Source organism: Equus quagga, chromosome 5, assembly GCF_021613505.1.
Source record: "Equus quagga isolate Etosha38 chromosome 5, UCLA_HA_Equagga_1.0, whole genome shotgun sequence".
Lineage (NCBI taxonomy): Eukaryota > Metazoa > Chordata > Mammalia > Perissodactyla > Equidae > Equus > Equus quagga.
In genome coordinates this window covers 103,478,256-103,495,248 of record NC_060271.1, presented here as the reverse complement: position 1 = coordinate 103,495,248, position 16,993 = coordinate 103,478,256, and the positions used below count along the sequence as shown (strand labels likewise).

General features: G+C 50.3%; 2 protein-coding genes across 7 annotated transcripts in view; both read right to left on the bottom strand.

Annotated features, from left to right (window-relative positions):
* Positions 1–867: 867 nt before the first annotated feature.
* ZFP36L2 (ZFP36 ring finger protein like 2) lies at positions 868–5,540 on the bottom strand. Its single transcript, XM_046662761.1, has 2 exons — positions 4,800–5,540; positions 868–4,273 (listed from the first exon to the last, which is right to left on the bottom strand). The coding sequence occupies exons 1-2, from the start codon at positions 4,848–4,850 to the stop codon at positions 2,822–2,824; spliced, it is 1,503 nt and encodes a 500-aa protein (XP_046518717.1). The 5' UTR covers positions 4,851–5,540; the 3' UTR covers positions 868–2,821.
* A 1,413-nt stretch (positions 5,541–6,953) lies between these two features.
* The window catches only part of THADA (THADA armadillo repeat containing), a 308,391-nt gene continuing 298,351 nt past the window's right edge, over positions 6,954–16,993 (bottom strand). For 5 of the 6 annotated variants that reach the window (XM_046660633.1, XM_046660632.1, XM_046660637.1 and 2 more), the window contains exons 37-38: positions 10,731–10,900; positions 6,954–9,644 (exon numbers count right to left, since the gene is read on the bottom strand). In XM_046660633.1, coding sequence (XP_046516589.1) covers positions 9,249–9,644; positions 10,731–10,900 — 566 coding nt within the window. In that variant the 3' untranslated portion in view covers positions 6,954–9,248. Of the gene's footprint in view, positions 9,645–10,730; positions 10,901–16,993 lie in introns of those variants that run through there. The other variant, XR_006888570.1, reaches the window with a different exon arrangement.

Sequence of the window (16,993 nt, the reverse complement as noted above, 5' to 3'; positions counted from 1 at the left end):
GAAAAGGAGCAGGATGGAGAAGAAAAAACAGGAATTGATTTATGAACTTGATTTTTAAGTTTTCAAAGTAATTGTAGGAAAAAAGCCTTACTAACGTTTTGTTCAGTTGTGTGAGAATCAGCAGACAAATTGGTGGGTTTTTCCCTTTCTTTTTCTAGAGACCTGGGTTGAATTTGCTTTCTGGCCACTTACAGTCCACCTAAGGCACAGACACTAATCCTTTTGCATAAATAACGTGTGCTCACTCCCAGAGGAAGCTGTCCACATAAACAAACATTACCCAGATATAAGTTTAACCTGTGTAATCTTCCTTCCCTTTCCCTCCTCTCCAGACAAGGACACAACCAGGCTTTCCAAAGTCCAGGCAGAACCCTGGTTCTTGGGCTCAGGAAAGGCTGGGCCTGACACCTCCCCACCCTGTCTCAGTTCAGCACTCAAAGGGCCTGCAGGGCTGGCAACACTCTCCTCCCTTCCCCACCCAAGCAGTTGTTTCCTGGGTGTCCCAGAGAAAAAAAACCGGACCTTCAGCTGCCACTGCAGACACGTGACCCACATGGTGACTCACAGGCGAGCCACACCCCTTCAGGCCTCCCAGCCAGGCCCTGCCACCAGCCAGTCAGCCAACACTGGGATGCATCTTATTACCAAGGGGAACAGCTCACTAATGCCCTTGACAGTCCAAATAATTTCTTTTAGCGAAAAGAACTTGCTATAAAATGCATAGAGGCAGGCTTTTCTCAACTCTGGCTCTGCCAGTTCTCTCAATCCCAGCCCCCAATCCCTCCGAGACCGGAGGATGCCTGACAAAGTGGGAGGAAGTTAGAAAGCTCAATATTCCTGTTGGAAAAAAGAAAGCTTACACATGAATGCTTTTTTTTTCCCAAAAATTTTATTGGGGGAAAACTACAAAACATTTACAGTACAATGTTTACAGTCACAATTTGTAGTGAACTGATTCCCCAAAATATATTACAACTCAAGTTGACTTATCTTGTTACATTCAAAAACCTACTTCTGTCAAAGTAGTCCAGAGTACATACATACATAGTGCTCCAACTGTACCTACGTACAAACTAAAGCTACTGCTCATTCATCGGCTGTCCAGGAAAGCATCCTATCCTGCCTTTCTACACGGAAAAAAAAATAGTACAAGTTTTGGAATTTTCTGTAATTAAACAAGGCATATTCATGTACTACATACCATTTCAGCACTAAGAGGTGGACTCTTCACTTTATAGCTATATAAAAAAAAGTGGTAAAAATCTTTTCCTTTTGTGCAGTTGAACCCATCCTACATTCAAATTCTCTCAAGCACTAATAGACAAAATACTTATTTGGTTGAGGAAGATTTAAGGCAAGTTCTGGCCCTTCCAAAGGCACTGAGACTACCCCCCATTATTGCTACATGTCTTTATACGCGGAATATGTCACAGTAGAACTGGTGGAATAAGCAAACAAAACAATTTTTGCTAATTTATAAAGTTGGAATGAGAAAAGCATGCCACAATTAAGCCTGATTGCAAAGTATGTGGTCACTTTTTTTCTTTAAAGTTGGATGGGCTACAACCATTATACATTCTAAAAAAACTCATAAGATATTCCTCAAACTACTTCCACAGCATCAAGATAGATTTCTGTAAAGAAATCATGCAATCTTTCAAAATTTACGTAAACAAGGAAAGAAATTAATGAAATAAATATTACATACAATCTCTTAAATTAAGATTTTTTTTACTCATTTACAATAAAATAACCAAGTGAAGTTACAAAAGGCATATATTACTGTGAAAAGAACATACACTCCACATTTTGCCGATTAATAATGGCAATCATAATTTAACATAATAAAAGAATATATATCTATTGCTTTTCATCATACTTGATAAATACAGTATGAACAAAATTTTCAATGTATACTTTTCACAAGATAATAAATAAGTTAAATAGTTTTTTCATATTGAGTTGTGGTGCAGTGGTGCGAATCAACTCAAAACAGCTAAAAATTCAGCAGTTATTCCCAACAATTACAAACTAAGCTCTGCCCAAGGCTTCCAGAAAGAGCAGACAAAATGGTTCTAAATTAAACACCCACTGAGTGGTGGCAATGAAACCAGTAACCAGTATGAAACTTTGGAATGCAAGGGTTTTTTTTTTTTTTCCAGACATAAAACTTTGTTTCAAAAAAAAAAAACCTATGGATCGGAGAACTACTATTAAGGCATATTCTTGGCAGAATATTGGATTCTAAAAGCTTCTAGGTTTAGCAAGGTGATGGCTGGCTGCTTTGTTTACACTGGTCTGAGACAAACGACAATTTGCAACTTCTCTCAAGATGAGCGTTCCCACATCTGGACTGTTAACTAATGCTTTTCAAGTGAAGATATGGAATGGTGGTTGGTAGCTGCTGGTGCTGGGTTGACTTTTCCTAAAGTCCCAAACTCGTCGGAGACCTAAAAAAGTTTAAGTGTTTGGTTTTTTTTGTTCTATTCGCATCACAACTGCCCTGTTGTGAATATTTTGTTCATCGATACAAAGAGTTCGTTGACTTTTTTTTGCTCAACAAGAAAACTTCGTAATAATAATAAAAATAATAATAAAAAAAAACAAAACAAGAGGAAACCGAAAGGGGAGAGGGGTGGGGGGGCCCCGCCCGGCACACAAGTTCGAGTCCAAGGGCTCGGTCCGGCCTGCAGTCTGCTTGTGGCCTATATGTCACCCCCAACTCCCGTGCCCCCTGTCCCTGGCAGGGGCGAGACGGCGGGGGGCCCCTCCAACACCCCCAGAACGGCCTTCCCTTCCTCCTCACTGGCGCCCTCTTGCCTCAGTCGTCGGAGATGGAGAGCCGGCTGAAGATGGGCAGGCGGCGGCCGGGGTCGAGGCTGGGGGACTCGGAGCCGCTGAGGCTGCCCGAGCTCAAGGAGCCGCTCAAGTAGCTGTCGCGGTCCGACAGCGAGTCCGGGGGGCTGGGCGGCGCGTCGAACACGGGCGACTCGGACAGGCGGCGCGGCAGCTGGAAACTGAAGGGCGGCGAGGGCGGCGCGGCGGCGCTGGGCGGGAGGGGCGCGCTGGGCGGCGCCGGGGGCTGCGCGGGGGGCGCCAGGCCCGGCTGCGGCGGCGGCGGCGGCGGCGGCTGCTGCTGCTGCTGGCTGCGGTAGTAGGCGGCGGCGGCCACGGCGGCGAAGTTGTGGGTCTGGATGGCAAGCGGCGTGATGAGGCTGCTCAGCTCGGGGCCGAAGGCGAAGGCGTTGTTCGCGCACGAGGCGGATGAGCAGGCGGCGCACGGCGCGCCCGGCGCCAGCAGGTCCTCGGCGCCCCCGGGGCCGTAGAGCAGCGCGGCCGCCGCCGCCGCCGCCGCGGAGGCACAGCACGTCGGGGCGCCCGAGGGCGTGGAGGCCGCCGAGGCCGACGAGCAGGACGACGCGGACGAGGAGCAGGACGAGGCCGAGGAGCAGGAGGGGGGCGGCGGCGTGCGCGACGTGGGGCTGTCTAGCAGCAGCGGCGACTCGAGGCCCCCCGGGGGCTGGTGGTGGCCCGAGGGGAAGCCCGAGAAGCTGAGGCTGTGGTGCAGCTTGGGCCGGGGCTCCCGCGGGAAGCCCAAGTGCAGCGCGTCGCGCGCGCTAAAGCTGCGCAGGTCCCCAGAGGCGGCCCCCGACGGCGCGGGCCGTCGCTCCTCGGCGTTGTGGATGAAGTGGCAGCGCGGCCCGTAGGGGCAGAAGCCGATGGTGTGGAAGGTGCGGCACAGCTCCGTCTTGTACTTCGGGTGCCGCGTGAGGCTGCGCAGCTCGTGGAAGCCGTGCGCGAACTGGCACTTCTCGCCGTACTTGCACGTGCCGCTCTCCTCGAAAGGCCGGCACAGCTCAGTTTTGTAGCGCGTCGAGTTGATCTGGGAGCCGCCGCCCCCCTTCTGCTGCTGCTGCAGGTGCAGGAGGTGCTGGCTGCGCTCTCCGTTCTCGCTGAACGAGCGGTCCCGGAACTTGTTCTCCTTGTTCAGCAGGGCCGTGCCGCCGCCCCCCGACGGCTCCTTGAGGGTGCCGTAGGAGGCCGGGCCGCCGGCCGCCCCGCTGCCGCAGCTGCTGCCGTTAGCCGCGCCCGGGAACTTGGGTGAACAGCTGCCGGGGCTAGGCGCGGGGTGAGCGAGCGCGTGCAGGTTGCTGGCCGAGTGCCGTCGGAGGAAGCCCGGCGTGAAGCCCGAGCTGGGGGCGGCGGCCACGGGCGTCCCCACCGCCTTCTTGTCCAGCATGTTCAGATTGAGGTTGGCCAGGGATTTCTCCGTCTGCCAAAAGAAGGGGAGCGGGGAAGGAATGAAATACGGAAAGGGAGGGAAGAATTGGGGCGAACTGCAGGGCAACTTCAGCCTTCTGATTCTTTTTCTTTTTTGCAGATTTCGACTCGGCCGTTACCCTCCACTCAAACGCGCGCAAAAGAATCAACTTCGCGTTGGGAGGAGCCGGCCTCCCACCCCAGGCCGCGCTCGGTTTCGACATGTGATCCTCAGCCCGTGGGCCGCCGGCCTGGGCGGCGCAAACCCGTCCGGGAAGCCCTGGGTAGCGTGGCCGCGGTCGGCTCCGGAGAAACCAAACAACTAGAACCGCTCCCTCCTGCCCTTCCTCCCTCCCTGCTCCTTTTCCCCGCCCACAAGGCGCGAGCACACACTCCTGCAAACTTCGGGATTTTCCCGGGCCCAAAAGTCAAAGTGGGGAGGGAGAAGGCCCCCAAAAACTGAGGACAGGAGGTAAAGTCTGAAAACTCTAAGGGCTTCCTGCTTGCCCGTCTCCCTTCCTCCCTGCTCCCCCGCGTACCTTGCACAAGAAGTCGATATCGTAGAAGGCGGACAGAAGTGTGGTCGACATGTTTCTGGATCCTGTAATGGTCGGAGCTGCAGGAAGGGAGGTCCGGAGGAGCCCTCGGGGCGGCGCGGCCGGGCTCGAGCCACGACGAATAACGGGCGAGGGGCGGGGAAGGGACCGAAAGTTTGCTGGGGGGCGAGAAGAGAGGGAGAGGGAAGCAGCGTGGACTGGTTTGAGGGTGCCCGGGAGTGCGAAGTGGGGGGGAAAGGAGAGAGAAGCAAAGACTGCTCCTCCGCGCCCCGGGGTACCCGGCCCGCCCCCCCGCGCGGAGCCGACGGCAGCTCGCGGACTGCTGGAACTCGGCGCCCCGCGAGCGCGCGCCCTATATAGAGCCCCAGAGCGCGGCAGCCGCTGGGCGGGCGTGCCGGGGGAGGGGACAGTACGCTGACCCCGTCGGGGTCTCCAGGCAACGCCGCCCGCCGGCTCGCGGACGTCAGGCGCCTTCCTGGCCTCCCATTGGCCGCCGCCAATTTTTTTCCTCTGGGGGAGGGGGTAGAGAGGCCTCGGGGCGGGGCAGGCTGCCGCGGCGCCGGGGGTGGCGTGAAGAGCTCGGCCCAGATGGGTGCAGCTGGGTGGCGGCGGGTAGATACGGCTCCTCTCCTCTGGGACTGTGCTCTTGGAAATCCCCAGCACATTTAACGTGGCCGGGGTTCTGCAGCCCTGGACGTGTCTTTCTCCGCCCCGTCCTGCTAGACGAAATTGCGGAGCTTTTATCTCCCACCCTGGGTTTTACACTGGGCGCGGGAATTGCAAAATGCAGGAATATTGCAACCGTCCGCGCGGCCCAGCTGGCTTGCAGAGGGTGTCCTGGCCAGGGGGCGGGGGCTCTGGGCCTGAGTGGGTGGCAGCTCCATCCCGACTGCACGTGGAGACGCGGTGGGGGTGGGGGCGGGAGCAGCCACGCGGACGGCTGCCGCGGCATTCTCGCCCGGAGGAGCTTGGGCCGGTTTCTCCGCCCCCCTCCCCGCCCAGGCTGCAGTAAACAGGGCTTGAGCACCGGGGCCTGCCGGGCAGCGCTGAGTGTCTGAGGACAAGGCGCTGGCTTTGCTAATCACATCACAAGACCTTGAGCCTGGGCCAAAGGCGCGGAGAGGCGCGGGGCGTCCCGGGCGGGGGAGCCGGCTGGGAGGACGGGAGGAAAGGCCGGGAGAGCCGCGCAGGCCTGGAGACGACTTCCCGCCACCCCATCCGTCTGCTGGTCCTCCCGGCCCTCCCCAGCCCTCCCGGGGGTTGAGGTGCAGCTGGCAGCCGAGTTCCCCGCCCGCCGCAGCCTTCGCCGGGTGCGCCTCCCAGCCCTTTCCCTCCTCGGCCGTAGAGGGCGCCGCGTCCCGCCCTGGCTCGCTGTGGGCTCTGGGCTCTGGCTGAGGCCGACCGGCGGCCAGGCACGGCTGGGCACCGAGGACGCGGATGGTGGGCTCGCTCCCGTTTCCTCCTTTCACCAGTCCCACACCCTAAAAGCCTGCGCAGGGGAATGCTCTTTGCCAACGGGCGTCCTTCGGGTATGGGGCAGACACCCCCCCTAGCGCCCAGTGAGGCTGAAGCCACTGACAGCCTGGTTCGGGCAGATCTGGAGTCCTGTGCAGGACCCTTCTCACTCCGCGTCTATATGGATGCCACCGAAAAGTTGGACATGGGCTCATGTTGGAAGGTCCAGTACCCGCCAGGAAAGGAAGCTACGTGGCCTACACCCCCTTCCCAAATTGATCGTATTTCTTGCTATGTTTCCTTGTGCTCATTTCTATTCAGTACTCCTTCCCTGTTAATCTGGAAGGGGATGGGCCAGGCCTGTCACTCAGGGAACCGACTCTTCAGAGTTCACCTTGCAGGCAATTCCTACTGCTGTTCTCCCCACACACCGGCCCAGGGAGGTAGACCCAGGGAGGCAGAGCCAGGGTAGGGCTGCAACGACTTTAGGATCGGAAACAGAGGGCTGGAGTTCAGGCCCTGCCCCTTACAGGCCATGTGATCTTAGGCAAATCACATAATCTCCTTGGTACTTGGGTTTCCTTGTAAGACTAAGATAATTCCTGCGTTACTCATCTCACCTTTGTCAAGGCGCAAATGAGTTAATGAGTTATCTGTTAAGGTGTTTAAAAGAGAAACAAGTATAATCCATCTTATTTATTAAAACAAATTGACAAAGCACAGAAACAGAGAAAGCCAGGCCTCTGGACTATGGTCAGATGGGTGGAAATACACAGAATCATGAATGCAGAGCTGAGGGGGCACCAAATCTTGAACCCTAGAGTTTGGAGCCAAGGGTAGTGACCTCCGCAGAGGTGACTGCTTCACTCTTACGACCCAGCCTACACCGGGCCCTACACACAGGGCAGGGCGACTGTGGCTGACGCTCGTAGCTTAGAGTACCCAAGAACTGTTCTGTTTGTTCTTTGCTGAAACAACCCCAAACACGATAGTTGGAGGGTGGCCCTGACAGTAGAGTAGTCTAAGTTTCCCCAGGGAATGCATCAGGAAAGTGTGAAACAGCCATTTTCCCTAGCCACTGCTGCTTGAGGTCTGTAACAAGATTTCAGATACAAAATCAGTGGGAGCAGCTCTCCCTCCTGCCCTCCCAGGCCGGCCACAGCCAGCCAGGATCAAAATCTGGGGTAATTCTTAGTTGACAGCTATGAGGACACCCACTTTGCGGGCTGGGTAGAAGGCTTCTGGAGATAACATGGAAATAGGTTATGGTATAGGCTTTGGTACAGGATACCTGCTGGTGTGAAATATTTCTATTATATCACTGCTTTTATTTCATTTTAAATGGAGAAAAAAGGAACGCTGGCTTTTTCCAATGAGCTGGGCTTTGCTGGGGCCAGTTTCATAATTATTCTACCATGGTTATCACTACATTATACCGATAATTCCAACTTCTCACCAGCTAGGTCTTTTCAGAACAGAAAGAAATGTTAGGTTGGCAACTTTCCATTCAAGTGTGGGCTACACAGATGCCCAACAAGGTAATTAATTCGGGATCACAAAAAACACATTTTGAGCTGAATGGTGCAAAACAACCCACGGAATTTCCTGTTCTCTTTATAGGACAAAACTTTGAACAGTAAGTTAACTTTATTCCAGCCTCTTCCTACAGAACCCTTTCTCTGTACTCCCAGTATGGCTGTGTTTTTAGCGTTAGGTGGTTTTCTTTCAAAGAGAGACAAATTATATTTGAAGCATTAGCCTTTCTGCAGTAGGAAATGATCATATCAAACTCTCTTTCCTCTAAACTGCCCCTTCAGACATTCAAACATCAGTACAATAATTCTAAGTGACTGTGCATCCAAGAAGTATTTAAAAATATTTACAGACCCTAAAAGCTGGACCAAGTTTACATATTATTACTGAAATGTCTTTTTCAGATAACTAGGATGAAAAATGAATGTGGAAGAGGCTATCACCCATCCTAGGTATGAATTTCAAGATAACTGTCTGCGGGTAACACTTACTCTGAAATTATAAATTAAAAATGGCAAGCCAATGAAAAACAGGACCAGCAGCAAAATGTATGCAAGAGCGACACCTGCTGGGTGTCTGAGGAAGATGGGCTGGGCTGGACTTGGAAAAGGAGAAAATTCTTGCGTCTAGCTTCAATCGCTAAAATGCGTGAATGTGTTTTCTGGCATCTTAAATGATAATCTTCTTGTTATTGCCACCAAGAAAATGATAGTAAACAGCATAGGCATCAAATAAATCATTTATTCTGGCTCTCCTTTCCCCAGGTTCATTCTAACAGCCAAGAGTCTGTGCTTTCACTGGGTGGCAAAATCAGCTTTCCCAGCATTAACACAAACACTTTTTTGGGGTAGGAACTCTCAATGGCTCTTTTAGTAATTACGATGATATGTGGGTCACTGTAGGACTTTCACATGCAGATAGTAAAAACAAATCTATTTGTATGAACTTGATCCGTCATTTTCCCAGGACCCAGCATTTGGAATATATTTTTGCCTTAGCTAAAAAGGAATAAAAGTTGGAAGTCTAACCAAATGGGCTGTTTGCCAACTAATCCAGCTCCAACATCCAGCCAAAAAAGGGGGGTGGAACCATGTATGAAAACCCAATTCTGTGTAGTCAATTCATAGAAAATGCAGGCTGGCTATGGCTGGACGTTAGAGGTCCTGGGGGACAGAAAAGGCTAATTCCAGCCCACAGGTGGCCTGCACCTGGGAACAGAGTAAATATTCAACGTGTGGCCTCACTTCCTACAGTAGCTGCAATAAACCAGGTTGCCTTGAATGAGTGAACTGAAGAAAAATTCCTCTGCAGGAAGGGACAGAAGACTAGACTCACAGAAGTGGGGGAGGCATGAAGGGGAAAAAATATTTGAATTTATGTTTGACACGTTTCCTGCATATTTAGGGGGGAATAATCCACCCCCATCCCACAAGTCTTCTTTCTTCAATAAGCTGTTTCTGTTCTTGGAAGAGTCAACTGATTCGCTTCTGCAGGAGAGTCCGAAGCACGGAGAATGAGGGTGTCATCCCCTTCCCTTCCTTCCAGAAAGGCCAGCAGCCTCAGGCCAGCCAAAGTCCTCTCCTCCTGAATGCGCAGTCTTGTGAACTCCACTGTCTTCAAAAACTCGGCAGTTGGTGGCAGCTCTCTGAAGAGCTGGGAAAGGAGGTGGCACCGCTCTGATGCTGTCCTTTGAAGATGACGGAGCGTCTCAGGGCTAAGGGGACACCAGCTGGACTTGGAGAGGAGAAGAAAGAGGTGCTTGTAGAGGTATCTCACGAAGATCAGGGTCTCAGCCCAAAAGTTGACTTCTGCTTTTTCAAACAGGTAGTCGTCTTCCACCTAAATCAAATGAAAAAGCCAAAAGTCCACCTTACAGGGGATGTTGACAAGCCCCAGTCCAGCCCAGAGTCCTGCCAGATGCAGAAGAGGTGTGTCCCCTCCCCCATGGGAAAGGGAGCCCACTCTAGCCTGTCAACACCCATGGATACACACCACTTGCAGCCCTGAAGGTCACCTTGTATTGTCACTCATTGTACTTCTCCACAGGAATTTTTTTCCCCAGACTTAACATGACCTTTGATAAAGATGTGTTTGTGGTTCAAAGCCAAGATATTTTGGGGGCCTGGTGCTGAAAAGGGGACCTCAACATGGGAGTGGGCCCTAGACCTAAAGGCACATCTAGAAATCAGAAAGGAGGGAGGAAGGGGATCTCAGCAGCGGAACAAGGAACACAGAATTACTGAACACGAGACACTAGTCTCTGTGTATGAGACCAAATTTCTATAATGCTGGGATTTTCAAGGTCATTTTGTCACAGACACTTTATCTTGTCTCCAAATTTCCCCATAAACAGGCTGCTTTTTGAATTCTTGGCCTCCTGCTCATGCCAAGAAGGCCAGCTAGTCAGACACTGGTGGATGTGTGAATTTCAGTTCTCAAGATGCTTTTGCTATTTGTCTCGGTCCTCAGTTTCCCTATCTGTTGACTGCTCCTCCACCTGGAGGGGGCTAACAGTTTTCTTCAAGTAACAAATGCCCTGGAAGGACCCTGATTCGCTGGAAATGTTTCACCTTTGGACCTAACCATGTGGGGGCCCCTGGCTACTCCAATGTTGACTAATAAGCATTCACCATAACTAAACTCTCAACTTCCATGGGGCCTCTTCCAAAGTCCTCTCCCCGCACCGACCTGAAGGCTTACTACTGGAATCCCAAAAGCCGGCATGAGAGCTGCTCCCGCGCCCCAGCAGCACCCGCAGGCTGCCGTGGTCATCTGGAGACTTTCCCAACCTGTTACTGCTGTGTCTGAGCATTCAGGAGCACACTTTCCGCAGGCACAGTAAGCCCAAGTAAGCCTATAAGGGGTGCATGCAGTGGATGTAGGACACTCCGGCCGGCCTCCCCTGCCCTGAGACCCCAGGATTACCTGATGTGCGCTCTCCGCACAGACCACGAGGTCATCACCCTCTCCCAACAGCCATCCCAGAAGGACTGGGAGTCCAGTGGCCAGCTGGTCCCACTGCTGGAGCAGGTCACACAGCACAGCCAGGGCTAGGTCCAGGGTGATGGAGGCATCCAATTGGCAGAAGGCAAATTCTGCCAAAATAAGAGACAGGCAAGCAATGAATGTGCTGCTTGAGGACAACCCAGGGAGGCTCTGCAGGCCTCAGGAACACAAAGGACCTCAGGTGAAATCAATGCCACCAGCCTGCCAGGGACGCTGGTGGGATGGGCTCACTAAAGGTTATTAATCAACTCGTGAGTACTGCTGTCTACACAGCTAGAATGAGTCAGGGGCCTGAACCCCATCATTTCCATGCCCCTTATCACAGTGTGGACAGAAGCAGCCCGACCTGCTGGACTAGTCATTTATCTCCCCTCAGCCTCTCTAGTATAACGGGAAGGATATCAGGAAAGCTTCCCACCCAGTGTGTCCTCTGCAGGCCTGCCACAACGTCCAAGTTCCACTGGTTTGCTCCTTCCTCCGAAAGCCAATCCCGCTGGGCACATAACACATTCAATCTCTAACATCTTAGTGTGGGGCATCACCAACTTTTTCTTAAAGGGCCAGAGAGTAAATATTTTAGACTTTGGGGGTCTTAAGGTCTCTGTCACAACTACTCAACTCTGCTGAAAGCAGTTATAGACAATATGTAAACAAATGATTGTGGTTGTATTCCAATAAAACTTTATTTATGCTCCAATAAAATTTGAATTTCATCTGATTTTCACACGTCACAAAATATTCTTTTGACTTTTTTCCAACCATTAAAAAATGTAAAAAACCATTTGTAGTTCACAGGCCTGGCAACAACAGGTGGTGGGCTGGAATTAGTTCATATTTTGCTGCCCTCTGTCTTAGAGCGAAGTCATTTTTCAGACACTCGTCTTCCTAGCTGGCTCAGGGAAGGATGCTGAAAGAGTAGAATGGGGTGCAGAAAGAGGAAGTGGGTGCCTTTTGGAAACCATCGCTTACTTCACCATTTTGCCTTAGACAGTCCTAAATATGGGTTTGAGGGAGGCTCAGGGTGTTGACACTTCCGCTAACAACCCTGTCCCTCCCATCCCCAACCTGGAGGAGATCTGAAACATGGGACTGAAATCCCACCACACAGACAATGAACCTCTGTAGATCCATCCAGGCACCAATGCTTGTCTTTCAATGACCCACTTCTATTGAGAACTCGTCTTTCCCAAATCCATATCTTCAACTCCAGCCCTCAGACCTGTCCCTGACCATTTGCTCCCAAAGAGACTTGCTCAGCATACAGGGAGAAGGCTCAGAGTCTGGAACGGAAGGTTGAGTTCCCCAGGGTGCTGAACCAGGCTTAGACGGATGGCCCCCCCCGCCTGAGGGCCTATTATGTTCCAGGCCCTAACCAAGTACTTTCTCTCCAGTCTTCAACATTCTATGGGTTGGGTATTACCATCCCTTCTTCACAGATGAGGAATCCAGGGCTCAGACAGATTAACCCACTTGCATACAGTCACAGGGCTTTAAGTGGCTATAAAGACACTGGAATCAGCAACAAGTTTCATGGTGCGTGCAGAGTACAGATTTGAAGAATCAGCACCAACATCCAGAGAATGTCTTTTCAGCGAGACAAGGAGGGTTGATGACCCTCCAGCAGGGCCAGAACTACCTAGAGCCCATGGAGCAGAGCCTAGACTCATGGAAGCAGCCAAAGGACCAATATTACCATCCTCAGAGCCCCAAATCAATCCCCCAGGACACCTGCTCCTTAGTGCCCCTGCTCCCCATGCCTGGGACCAGGATTTAAACTGGGAAACAGAAAAAAGTGGGGAGGGGAGGGGAGGTGGCAAAGGTGCATTCTGGCTGTAGGTCTGAGCCATGTGTTGGTTGAGCCTTTACCTACAATACAATCTCTATTTTTATCTCTACCTGACTTCTCTGTGTCGTTCTCAGCTGGTTTAGAATCTGTATGGGGAGGAGACACTATTAATTGGCATCTTTCAAACCTCAAAGAATTAAGAATACACAGGAAGGCCAACATAGGATTAAACACATAGCAGATGCTCAAAACATTCCAGTTTATGGCTCTGGAGATCATGAAATCTTCTTTACCCACCTTAATTTAGTTTGAAGACTAACATACGGACTGCCACAAAGAAAGCAGTCTATAAATGGTTCACTAGTATTATTGCTGATAATAGTGAACACTCTCCTTCCACCGAACCCTTAACGCTCCCACCACCATGAGGGGGTTATCCATGTTTAATAAATGAGGAAGCTGTGCCCACAGAGGCTGGGTGACAGGTCCAAGTTCACACGGTCAGCAGTGGAGGCACGGAGCGAAGTCTGTCTCAGTGCACAGGCTGCCCCCTGCCCTGCAGGCAGGCAGTGGAGAAACACTCCTTGCACCCCACAGAGATGAAGTCAGACTTGGTTTTATCACGTTTATTCATTAAAAAAAGCTCCCAGCTGGGCGCCATATTTTGAAAAAAGGTCAAAGCTGTAAGTCCTGTATTATGGCACCAACAGGAGCTCAGCTTATCTTGAAACCTTTCAGAAAAATCTGCCCTCTGATTCACCCCTGCTTTCCCCACCCTTCCTTTTTTTCTCTCCTTAAGGCAAGAACTGAAAGTCTCACGAGGAAGAAAAATGTTTCATCCCCCCCAGTCACTGCCAGCAGCTCAAGTGGCACCCCTGTTGGGTCTACAAAGAACACATGGAGGTGACCAGAGATGCCACCAGGAAGGCTGGACTGCTGCACCTGCCCCACCTGACAGGACAGATGTCCCTCATCCTGCACCATTTTGCCATGACTCATGCTTCGGAAGTGGCAGGAGAGTGCTGGGAGTGACAGAGGCACCAGAGGAGAGCTGGCGTGTTGGCTGGAAGTGGATCTAGACAGAATCATAACCACGTAAATCCCGACCCTGCCAGATGAGGAGGGAAAGGGAAGGAAAGCTGGGATGGGGGTCGGGGGAGGATTGGTTGGATTTAGATTTCCTGCTTGAGGGGCCAGCTGCACCCCACCAAGTTCCCTCTTTTACGACCTTGCCCTGGTCTAAGACAGCTTAGTCAGAACAGCCCAGACCTCCACTGGCCAGACAGCTTTTGAAGGGGAGGCTGAAGAGCAGGGAGAGGAGTTTTTCACCTACCCATGAGGCTAGCCAGGCTCTCACAGGCTCACCAGTCCATCAAGCAAATAGGAAAGGAAGTGACCAAGCGACAAGTGTGTCTGAAGAATCTGTTGTGTGTCCAGAACAGCCAAAACAATCTGGAAAAACACAACAAAACTGGAGGACTCACACTTCCTGATTTCCAAACTTACACAAAGCTATAGGAATCAAGACAGTATGTTATTGGCACAAGGGAAGACATATAGATCAACGGCATAGGACTGAATGTCCAGAAATGAACCCTCACACGTACAGTCAAGTGACTATTGACAAGGGTGCCAAAACAATTAGCTAGGGGAAAAGAACTCTCTTTTCAACCAATGGAGCTGGGACAACCGGATATCCACACAAAAAAGAATGAAGTGGGACCCCTACCTCACAACATATAAAAAAATTAACTCAATATGTATCAAAGACTGAAATTTAAGAGCTAAAACTATAAATTTCATAGAAGAAATTATCGTAGTAAAACTTTGTGACCTTGGGTTAGGCAATGGTTTGTTAAATATGAGATCAAAAGCACAAGCAACAAAAGAAAAGTTAGAAGTCATCAAAACTGAAAGCTTTTGTGTTTCAAAGGACATCATTAAGAAAGTGAAAAGACAACTCACAGAATTGGAGAAGATATTTGCAAATTCTGTATCTGACAAGGGACGTGTATCTAGAATACATAAAGAACTCTTAAAACCCAATAATAAAAAGACAAATAGCCCAACTAAAACATGTGCAAAGGATCTGAATAGACATTTCTCCAGAGAAGATATATAAATAACCAATACACACATGAAAAGATGCTTAGCTTCAATAACCATCATGAAAATTCAAATCAAAACCATAATGAGATACCACTTTACACCCACTGGGATAACTATAATAAAAAAGACAGACAGTAAGTTTTGGGGAAGATGTGAAGACACTGGAACTCTCATGCATTGTTGGTAGGAACATAAAATGGTGCAGCCACTTTGGAAAACAGTTTCTCCCACTCTTAGGCATATACCTAAGGGAAATAAAAAACACATGTCTACACAAAAAACTTTTACATGAATGTTCATAGCGGCATGTTCATAATAGCCAATAATTAGAAATGACCAAAATGTCCACCAACCAATGAGTGGATAAATAAAGTGTGGTATATCCCTACAACGGAATATTATTCAGCCGTAAAAAGGAATGAAGTACTGATACATGCTACAACACAGATGAACCTTGAAAACATTATGCTAAGTGAAAGAAGTAAGACAGAAAAAACCACATATTGTATAATTCCCTTTACATGAAATGTCTAGAATAGGCAAATCTTAGAGATAAAAAGTAGATTAGTGGCTGCCAGGAGTTGGGAAAATGGGGAATGACTGCTGAAAGAGTGTTTCTTTTGGGGCTGATGAAAATGTTCCAGAATTAGACAGTGCTGATGGTTGCACAACCTTATGAATATACTGAAATTTGTACATACGTACACTTTAATTTGGTGTATTTTATGGTATGTGAATTATATTTGGGCTGGGGGGTATGGGGAGTGTGGAAGGCTGAAAATGGCCTCCCACAAGCTATCCGTGTCAAGCCCCTGGAACTTGTGAATGTTACCTTACTTGGAAAAAGGGTCTTGGAGGATATGATTAAGTTGATGATACTGAATTGAGGAGATAATCTTGGATGATCTGGGTGGACCCTAAATGCCATTAGAACTGTCCTAATCAGAGAGAGGCAGAGAGAGATTTGACACCAGACACACAGAGGAGAAGGCAACGTAAAGACAAGAGCAGAGGCTGAAGTGATGCAAGCAACGGAATGTAGACAGCACCCAGAAGCTGGAAGAGGCAAGGACTGAATTCTTCCCTAGAGCTTCCAGAGGGATCTTAATTTCGGATTTCTGGCCTCCAGAACCTTGAGACATTAAAGTGCTGTTGTTTCAAGCCACCAAGCTTGTGGTAACTTGTTACAGCAGCCACAGGAAACTCACACGGGGGAAGGAAGAGTAACTGCTAAAGGGTGTGCGATTTCTCTTTGGAGTAATGAGAATGTTCTAAAATTGATTGTGTTGATGGTTGCAGAACTCTATGAATATGCTCAAAACCATTGAATTGTACCCTTTAAATGGGCAACTTGTAAGGTATGTGTATGGTATATCTCAGTAAAGCTGTTATATTAAAAAAAAAAATCTGCTATGTGCCTAGGTTGGTTCCCGTTGCTGGGAGGAAGCCCGACCACAGTGCCTGCCTGCGAAGTAGAGCTCACAGTCTACTTGAGGAGCCTGGACAAATGCTTAGAGCCCTCATGCTTGCTTGCTGGGCCCAGGCCTCAGGTGCTGGAGGATTCTGAGGGTGAACGGTTGGTCAGAGGTGGAGAGGCCCGAGAAGACCTCCTGGAGGAGCTGGGATTCCGCCCGACCCTTCACCAGATACTCAGGAAGCCGGTGCTCATGGTCTTCTGTGTGGCCGGCACCACGCTAAGGACTGTGGCAAAGCAAGGCAAGTAGCCGACATGTCCTGCTCTCAAGAACTGGTGGTCTGGATGGGAAGGGAAGGCTAACACTCAGGCAACAGTGAGGACACCAGCTGTTCGATGGAGGGTCTGGATCCTAAGGCTGCAGGAGTTAGGGGAGGCAAGAGGCCAGTGTGGTCACCTCCAAGACTCTGCCTCCCAAGGGCTACACAGCTAAGGCAAGAGTGAAATATACCCTAGACCCCTCCAGGAGTGCTTCAAATGGGTGAGGTGTGCTCGTACACACTCACATCTGTGGCAGGCCTACACAGGGGGATTAACATTCAGTCATTTGGAAGCAAGTTGGAAACCCAGCAAATGAGCATTTAGAACTGGTTAATCCTGTGCCTTCCATCCTTGTGAATGGATAACTCACTTGGATTGTGAGGGGAGGGAAGCAAACAAGAGGCTGCAGTGCTGCTGCAGTGTAGACTTCCTCTTGCTACCGCCCCAGCCACATCGGGCCTCTCCTGCTCGCGCAGACGCGTGGCTATCAGAAACTCTCACTTGCTCCCCTACCCGTCTTCTTTCCCACCTCCATAAAGAGGCCCACCTTGG